Source organism: Epinephelus moara, chromosome 12 (genome assembly GCF_006386435.1).
Source record: "Epinephelus moara isolate mb chromosome 12, YSFRI_EMoa_1.0, whole genome shotgun sequence".
NCBI classification, from domain to species: domain Eukaryota; kingdom Metazoa; phylum Chordata; class Actinopteri; order Perciformes; family Serranidae; genus Epinephelus; species Epinephelus moara.
Genome location: NC_065517.1, coordinates 219633 through 229874, shown reverse-complemented (window position 1 = coordinate 229874; position 10242 = coordinate 219633). Strand labels below are relative to the sequence as shown.

Sequence of the window (10242 nt, the reverse complement as noted above, 5' to 3'; positions counted from 1 at the left end):
AGGACAGTCGATATAGAGATACATTTATGTGCTGATTGCAGATAGTTGCATTGAATAGTGTTTTTTGGGTATTTATTGCATTGTTAATGTGCCTGACATTCTGGAAACCTGCCTGTGAGGTTTTGGTGACGTGTGCGCACTGTCCGCCGGTCAGCCAAACTTCGGCTTACACCGGCTGCGCTCCCGATGCGCTGACAGTAGACCTGGTTTCAGCTGGTGAGCTTTTAGCGCACAAAATTGTCACAGCGCCTCCCCCTGCTGCGCAGCCACACCCATCTCAGCGCACCTCGGTCGGCCAAACTACCAAACTGAGCGCGCCTCGGGTTGCACTGCTCAAAACTAGCTCTGCGCGGGGTTCGCCACCCTGCACTGTGCTGCGCCGGGAAACTAGAGCCCCATGAGTCAGTCCGTGGGCTCGCATTTAGTTTTTGTGCAGTGGGAAAGTTGCTCAAGCTGACAGTCGGCCATTGGTCAATGTTAGGCCGTCTGTGAGCATGTGTTGCTCTAGTTTGTACAGTGTGTCTCACACCATTGGCACTTGTTGGCTTTATTCAGCTGATTTAGCATGTTGGATTGGTGTCAGAGACAGTGGAGCCTGTTGGCGGTAAAATCCTTTTGATTGGCAGCTCAGCTCAGACCACGAGAAGAGAAACAGAAGTGAGAAAGGAAAACAAATGACTAAAGTCCAGAGGAAGTGAGATCAAAACAAACTTGTTTGATGAGATGAGATTTTTTTTTTTTTTTTGCCGTTGAGCTCTTTGGAGGGAACAGTACATAGTTGTTTGTGTTATTGTTTGCCAGTGCACAGTAAATGTCCTATAATTCTTATAAGGTTTTGTTGTTAATGGCTAACTGGCATCTTGAATCCGTCCTGACGGTCTTCCAGTTCCCCTTTTTTGAATGAGTACAGACTACCACCACCTGCTGGTGTGGAGAGTTATTTCTTTTCATGCGGGTGCAGAACATACGTGCTAGTCAGCCATTGACCATAGTCTTTGCAGTGTGTTCAGTGCAACTTTATGGCTGCAACTTGAGGCAATGCAACAGTTAGCCTTCATTGCAGCTAGTTCTTTGATGTTGGTTTGGTTTGTCTGGGCCTTAAGTTAAGAAGAGCACTTGGAAATCATCTTTGTTGAAATTGATGAAATGTGGGAGTTGTCAGGCAGATAGATTACATTTAGGAACAAAAGCTATCCCATGTGAGCTCAGGCAGTGACAATCAGATGAGGCTCGGACAGGCTGACATGACTGGCGGTGTTAGACAGAGCTTGAAAATCATCTGTGAGCAAACCAACAGGATGACAAGAGATAGTATAACCAATCAAGTAGATTAGTTCAACTAATATAGCTCACTTCTGTATTGTTTCCAAATACATCCAGTTCTTCTGTTTTTTCATTAAATTCCACACCTTGTATGCCTACAGCAGTGAAAACATACCTTGCTCAGGATGTGGATGATATCGCCCTCTTTCAAGGTCAGCTCATCCTCATTTGTAGCCTCAAAACCAAATGTGACCTTACAGTACTCTTTTGCTGAGGAAACAGAGGTAGTGGGGTCTTAACAAGAAAACCAAACACAGCAATGTGCATATATACAGCTAGTTACTATTCATGTGCTCAGAATGTCTTGAAACTGGTACACCTGAGAGTTAACACATCTCTTCGAGATAGAAACATCCTATCATATTTCCCAGACACACAAACAACACAAGGTTTAGACTCACTTACATAATTTCTTTTTGAATAACTGCTTTTTTCAGTATTTGCAAGTGATGTTTCATTTTATCCAAACTCCACAGTGGAGCTGGAATCAATGACAGATGCTAAATTTGCTAACAAAGCTAGCACACCAGCTTCACAAGTAAACAGGACAGACAGAAAACAACTGTAAGTCAAGATACGTTCCACAGGTCAAAGGATCCTTTTACAGTACTTTGATGGTGTTTTACCTTTGGATTTGCTGTCTCCATCCACTCGCTGCAACTCTGTCATGTTGGGATGGGCGGGCTTTGCAGCAGATGGTAATGATGGGATTGGCTAAAATGAAGCAAACCATACAGATGGAAATGATTTATCGCACATGAATGGATATGTGGCTTCACGAAGAGGAGTCCTGTCTGTCATATACTTTCTGAGTGGAGAACTCTGACCGTGACTTGGTGCTATTAAATATAAATGTGTATGAATGATGCTGCTAATAGCAGTTAAGGAAAGAAAGAATAATTACTGAAAGAACACAAACAGTAAAACAGAGAAAGCTTGTACCTTCTTTGCTTTACAGAGAATGACTGATATTAGCTTGATGACTAGTGAGTCACAGGCAAGAAAAGACTACATGGAAATAAGGAAGATCAAAGTAACAAGGACCACTACTTTGCTATGGTACTAAAAGAAATGAATGCATAACCTGCTAAAGGTACCACACAGAGGTGTGTAACAGAACTTTTCAGATTAACAGAAAATCATCAAAAAGTCAAAAATTAACAATGTTACAAGCAGGATGGGTTATGTCCTTGATACGACTGCAGGCAGAGGGTAGAGTGGATTATGTGGACTGGTCAAGGTCGTGGAGAAGAGAGTGTTAGAGCATGTGACATGTGGTGTTATGTGAGGAGTGGAGGAGAGTGAAAAAAGCCGTGTAAGTGGTGATAGAGAGAGTGAGGGCTGTTGTGAAGAGGAGAGAGAGGGAAAACAGGGGACAGTTTTAGAACGGAGTTAAGTGCTAAACTAAGCAGTGAGCCGAAGTTCATTTCAACATGCTGCTGACCTGAGTATAAGAGGTATACAGAGACATCATTATATGTATCTGTATCTGTTCAACAAACAAAATTATCGCTCTGCGTCTCTGTATTCAGACAGAGGACCAGAAGTGGGCGTGGTTTATACTGGAAATCACATCACGTCTTTGACCTAATAGTCTATGGCAATGCAATGGTTGTGCCTTCAAACCATTACATTAATTTAATGATGCCTCAAAATTAATAGGAAATTAATTTCTACATCCTCATACTGTACTTTTCATCTCTTTTTCTACCCTTTATTTTTAACTAAACTAAGTTTTATGAGCTGTCCATATGCCTATTACAAAAATCCTAAAATGTAAATATAAACATATATAAGTCCAATTTAGTCCAATAAATAAATGAATACGTTTTTATCTAACAACAACGCAACTCAAGCAAGCAAGTCCAGTTGTCTACGATATAACACTTACTACTACTTTATTTTAAGGAACTTGTATGTCCTAATGCCACATTTATTTCCTAGCTCTTTTTATTTCCATCTATTTAAATAACGATAAAATAGTTGGAAGAGTGTTAGTGGACGCTAAGTCAAAAATCCATAAATCCTGATGCTGATACATACAGCATGTTACAACCAAAATTCCCAAAAGTTGGGATGATGTGTAAAGCATAAATATAAACACAATGCAATGACCCTGTAAATACTTTTTGACCACAAAGACAAGCTATTTTATGTTCGAACTGAGAAACTTAATTGTTTTTTTTTTTTCTTTATGAATATAAACCCATTCTGAATTTGATTCCTTGAACAAGTTGTTTCTGGATGTTGGTATATGGCTGTGACTTTGCATGATACAGCCTGAACTATCATTTGTAGATGCAGTAATCAAATGAGTTTACTGACAATGGTTTTCCTAAGTGTTCCTGAGCCAATGTGGTAATATCCTTTATTAGCCTGAGTGTCAGACTGAAGCTCCCAGAACCTTCAGTCTGACATGGCTTCCATTGAAGGCGATTTACAAGGGGGAGGGAATTTGATTTTTCCCTAACCAATCAGTAGAGATCAACGACTCACCCAGAATCTGATGTCATTAGTATCCATGCCTCGGGGGTGCCGAAAACAAGCGAGCATTGCCCGTTTAAAATGTCTCCGTCATCGTGCACGCCCAGCTGCATCGCCGTTAAATCCAGTTTAGCAGCTTCCTTAATTTGGTCCTCCATTAACGCGAGTAGTGGCGAAATACCTCGATAGCATCGTTAATGTGGTCTGTAGGATCTGTAGCGGTCGCCATTGTTGCTATCCTCACCAGTTACCCACCGGCGTACAGCTTGACATCAGCGTGGCGCTGATTGGCTAATCGCTAGACCCCCCGGTGTTCATTGGTCCGTCCATCGTTTGGACGAGATAAATCGCAAATTCATTGAAGTATGCCAGACCAGAGATGCAAGCCTACTCAGTTGAGTGGGCGGGGTCTATGGTCTGGAACCAGGCTAATCCTTTATACAATCATGTCAGTTTTTAATGCAGTGCAGGCTGAGGGGTCAAAGGTCACAAGCATTCGATACTGGTTTTCAGCCTTGCCCCTTACGTGCAGAGATTTCTCCCAATTCTCGGAATCTTTTGATGATATTACGAATTGCAGATGGCATAATCCATACATTTTTTGAAATTGTGTGTTGAGAAACATTGTCCTTAAACTGTTGCCCCCTGTGTTGCCCACACAGTTTTTTCACAAAGTGACTGTCCTTGCCTGTAAACAACTGAGCCTTTTAAGGATGCCCCTTTCATACCGAGTCATTATGCTATCACCCGTTACAGATTAACCTATTTACTTGTGGAATGTTCCAGGTACAGTTTTTTTGTGGTCCCTGTCCCAACTTCTTTTTTTAAATTGTGGCAGCATCAAATTCAGACCAGGTTTTAGTCTAATTGCTGACACACATGACGCCTCTTCTTCCTCGTGTTCTCTCAGTCCTCCTGGGCTTTAACTCGCTGGGGGAATCAAAATATGGTGATCACTTTACAATAATGTGTAATTCATGAAACAACTAGGTAGCAATATTAACATCTAATGTTGCAAACAGAATAGGCATTTTAATCTTGTGGTCATCACAATGGTATCCATCAGTTTGATGATAGACAATGCAAAAACATAAAAAATCTTTTCTTTTCTTTTTTCTTTTTTTCACCTATTACAATGAGCAACTTTAGATAGATTAATATCTGTTTCCATCACAATGTTTGTTTTTCCTGAATAAGAAATTTGGATACATCCCTACTGAATATATTCTCATGCATGCTTATTTCAGTATCAAAATAGTAAAAAGATAATTGAATAATAATTAATTATTATTATTGTTAGTTTTTATTATTATTATTATTATTATTATTATTATTATTATTATTATTGTTATTATTATTATTATTGTTGTTGTTATTATAATTATTATTATCATTATTATTATTATCATCATCATTACAACATAAATCAAAAATTGGGTTTTCTATTTAGAAATTTAAAGTCACTGCTGTCACACTGGCTAAAATGCCGATAGATCTCAATCTGTCAATTTTACTGGTAGTTGCTGCTTGAATTTGATGTCATGTACACGAGCTGATGACATGCAAAACAAGTGTATTCAAAGCAAACCCTTCCCCCAAAACAACACTGAAATAAAGAATAAGGAAAATAATTCATGCATCAAATAGATGGAGTTTAGAGATATTACTGAGACTGAGGGCTATGTTTAAACAAATTGCCTGCAGCAAATTACTGTCAGAAGCACAATGTTTTGCATGTATTTTATTTACTACGAGTACAGATGTAAATGAGCCCAGCAGCAGTTCATCTGATTTGGATAGGTTGCTGCTAAATAAGCTGTAATGCAAGGCTACTTATCCCGCAAGGGAGAGTTTATGAGAGAGGAAATATCAAATGACCTGATGTTGTTAGCTCAAAAGGAAACATCACTGATTGAATGAACATCAAAAGTAATGAAACATCTACAGAAATGCCTGACTAGAGGAGTTCTGTAAACCGGTTAGAAATAATATAATAGGCCCACTTAAAAGGCAGCTTGGTCATATCACACTGAATTGAAGTTGCTGTGAGTCATCAAAATTCAATAAAAATGCATACATATCACTTAAATATGGGGATACTAGCATTCTTATTAATGTTCTTTGTTTTTTTATGCACACATCTTTGGAAATACACTGCGGCCAAATCCATATCCGCCCCCTTGGCCCCTGCTGCATAGGGTAGGGTGTCCTGTTTCTTTTGTAGAATCGAAGGGCAGTAGTCATCCAGCCCTTGAGGTGGCCCTTCAAATACAGTGTTTTTAGATGCAGACTGCAAACTGGGTGGTAGAGGAAGATTCCCAGAGTGCTTTGCAAACTGCAGTAGTCTAAACATTAACATGTTACATACATATGTAACTTGATTGTTAAAGGGTCAATGACGTGACGCTACTTTTTTGTGTCCATATGATTTAGTCAAATTCAAAAGGGATAAAATTCGAAAATAAATGTATGATTAACTTACAAACTTTTTTTTTTGTGTGGATCCAATATAAAATTTCTGCTTTTAATCCACTTTGAGAGAATATATTAGAGGATTATGGCAAAAATGTCTAAGTAGTGTAACCATAAAAACTTTGCACCAAATAATTAAATTTGCTTAAAAACACTAGAATTCTCAATAAAACACCATATAAACTAGTTTGGCATGATCTTATATTATTACTTTTTATGTTAAATAAAGCTAATGGAATACAATTGTTCTAAATATGAAATTTAATTTGGGGAGTCATAAAAGTCAAGTGAACTACATGAAGTGTCAAGTCGTGTAACCAGCATTTAAGAGGCCATTTTGTTGATACTGTAAAGAAGGCAATGTGACAAGAAATGGTATTACAGAGATATATTGATCACAACTTCTGCATGACAAGGTTGGAATCTCTTAAAAATTACTCATAAATTGACATTTTTAGGCTTTGGTCAGGTTTGGTAAGTGTACATGTCAAATGGTATGACCCTAGAAAAACATTTATAATTCATAAGAATCATAAAAATGAATATTTACTTTAAAAATTATGTTTGAAATATTGAGACCAAGGCCATGTGCTTACACAGGTGTCCATGGCAATGCCTGTCAAATTTGATTTTAAAATGAAATGTCAAATGGTGTGACCGGTTACATCATTTGACTCCTATTAAAAGCCTTTCTGTTATAGGCCAATTATGTCAAATATCAGCAGTTTATGATAGTAATTTGTTAGATATCAGTAGCTTATGATGCTAATTAAAGATGTATTATAAAAAAAAATCTTTTGAACTTGTACAGTAGCTTTAAAATACCTAAAAATCCAATAATTCATTTAAAGTAGAAATGTTACTCAAACATTAAAATTTCTGTCTGTAAAATACAATTATTTACATTTCTTATATTTCATTACTAAAATATGATACATTAATAGAAAATTAAAGTAATCAAACTAAATAAATAAAATCAATTTTCCCCATAAGATGCCAGTTTCTAAGAAGCAAAAAGTGGCTCGTCACAGAGTGGTAATGCTAATGAATGCTAATGAATGCTAATGCTGCAGCAAGGGCCAATTGTTGTCAGGTGAATTTTCCCTTATCAGAATTTAAAATACTAACCATAAAACATGAGTTAAATTTTAAAATTAAATGATTGCTGTCAGAAAAGAATTTACAGTAGAAGAAATGAGTTCATTGTTGTGAGATGTTCCTTTTTCTGAACTTTCTCTCTCATTAAATTTTTATCAACTGCATTCACAATACTAGACAAGTTCACCCTTATGAGTTGTTGTCAGGTGACTTTTTTCTTATCAGAACTTAAGATACAACACGAGTTAAATTTTAAAATGAAACATGATTGTAAAATGTTTTTTGGTGTTTGACTATAGAAGGAACAAGGTCAGGCAGTGTACCTATCATATTTTTATGAAAAATACTGGTTACACCAATTGACACAACCCAGTGTCATTTGGTTTAACTGGTATTTTTTCATAAAAAAAATATGATTATATACATGAAAATAAATGTGGAGTAAAATGTGGAATAAATGTAATCCACTTTTGCAGTGCAACACTAAATTAAAACTTAAATACAGAAATACTCCAAAAATATGTTATTTCAATTTAATGCTTTTAAAATAAAGAATTTTCTATAAGTACACTTAAATCTACTGTAGGTGGATAAAATATTTAATATTTATCATTCTTTCGTGGTTACACCATTTGACATTTTCAGGAGCATTCAGTCTTACTTTTGATAAGAAATGGTGCAAATAGCATTTCAAATGACATAAAACCAACAAAAATACAGAATGTACATTTTAACAAATCTGATGCATGCTTTTAAAACTATTTTAAGATATTTCTGAATTGCTTATCTTGCCAGCCCTTATTTGCCACTGACCCTAAAACAAGAATTTCAGAAAAACAGCCTTGTCAGAAGTTTAAATAGCTAAAAGTAACTGTTGATCAGTTACATTTAGCTATTTAAACAATATCTTCATTACTTTCAGCTGACTAATGATATTTGCCATTGTCAGTTACTTTAAGCTAACTATTTCAACTGTTTTTATTCATTATTTTTGGCTAGCCAATGCTATGTCAACCATGTGTCAGGTACTTTTAAGTAAGTATTTTACCTTTTCATTCATTACTTTTAGCTAAGTGATGCTATTTCAGCTGTTTATTAGTTACTTTTAGCAGTTTCAACCATTATACATCACTTCGAGATAACTACTCACTTACCTATGTGCCATTGTCAGCAACTGATGGCGTAATGAGTGGCGTCCCATTTCCTAGGTTAAGATTTCAAACCCTACCACATATGGCTCCATTCTGAAGGACCGCTACTCAATGTAGGGCACTCCAAAATTAGGCGCAGGGCCAAGGGGGAGAAACTGGGATTGGGCTATTTAGTTACGTGTGTAGTTTAAAAGTGTACATTTTTGAGGAGCTGAAGTTGAATTTCTGTCAAAAGTTTTTAATGCTTTCTATATGTTTACACTGCAAATATCTATCCTGCCAATCAAATAAATACTGTATTCAATACTAGTTTGTACTTTATTTGAAAAAGTTGTTTAAAATATTATTTTGGTAATTTCACCTTTCAATAGCAGTTTTGCAGCTGCAAAACTAGTGCTGGGTTAAAATAATCGATTCATCCTATTAAAATCAATCTTCATTTGGATGACCCCATATTGATCCGTAAAATCCGAGATCGATCTTTCAATATACACTTTTGCCACGGACGTGTGAAGCTTTAATCTTGTTCATCTTGCTGGGAATAAACAAGCTGCATCGCTAAGTTATTATCGACTGTAGTACTGAGAAGCTCCGACGTTATCAACTCTTTTATCTGTAACTGTTAGCTTACTTTTTACATTTTGGTGTAATTTATTATGATGCTGCCACAGCCCCTCCTCCTGCTGTCTGTTCATCAGGAATGCTGAGCCACATTTACACAGACACAGACAAACACAGAGTAGAGATGCCGGGGAGGAGTCAGAGAAGTGAAGATACCTTGAGCTGACAACAACTACGCTTGTTACGAATGACAAAATCAATTCTTTATCAGTACGGCTGTCTAGCACAAGAAACATGTAGAAAAACAATATTTTAATCTGCTTTGTCCGCAGTCTCTCAACCACCGCCGCTAATCTTATATTATAAACAAGTACAGAGGCTTTCCAGCTAATAGCAAATTGTTTCTTACAAGCTGAAACAACAACTGTTTATGTCTAAAGGTTTACCTTTGCTTGCCTCATATCTTAACACTTAACAAAGGTAAGGTTACCTGCAGGCAGTGAATGTCCTCAGCAGTAGAGGAAGGAGTAGAGAGGACAGGAGGACTGATACTTACTGATGTCTGTGTTCTTAATTCTTTCTAAACTTCACTCAATATTGTGATGTCAGAAATATTAAATTAAATTCAATTCAATTCAATTCAATTTAATACCTTTATTGTCACTGCAGAGCAGTACAACAGAATTTTGTGATCTCTGGGCTAATACACATAAAAACAGCAAAAGACAATAAACAATCACCAGCAACAGTGAGACACATAAATACACTATGGGTAAAAAAAAAAGAGACTATATAATGCAGTAATAAATAAATAATATAAATCCACATGAGGTGTAACACGAGCAGCAGTACAGACTTAACTGCACATCTGGCCCAGCCAAGGAGCATACACAGTATAGACGTATTGCGGTAAGCGAGTTGTGTCATTTCCGGTGTTTCTGTGACAGCGTCTCTGTACTGCTCTTGTGAATTCTGCTAGCCTGCTTTCTCACTTCAGTTGCTTTAACGTTGCTTTAACGTCTACTTCAAGTCTTAACCCACACTGGTTCTGTTTAAGCACTTATAGCTCTCCTCCTTTCTACGACTTTCTCGCTAATCTCTTAGCTGTTGTTTGCACGTTACTAGCCTTGGTAGCTACATTAGCTTTACAGTT

At 36.9% G+C, this 10242-nt stretch overlaps 1 protein-coding gene across 2 annotated transcripts in view; it reads right to left on the bottom strand.

Annotated features, from left to right (window-relative positions):
• Positions 1-10242, bottom strand: part of cd2ap (CD2-associated protein) — a 289563-nt gene that overhangs the window by 121424 nt on the left and 157897 nt on the right. For both annotated transcript variants that reach the window (XM_050058858.1, XM_050058859.1), the window contains exons 7-8: positions 1950-2037; positions 1439-1533 (exon numbers count right to left, since the gene is read on the bottom strand). In XM_050058858.1, the coding sequence (XP_049914815.1) occupies positions 1439-1533; positions 1950-2037 (183 nt within the window). The remainder of the gene's footprint in view (positions 1-1438; positions 1534-1949; positions 2038-10242) is intronic.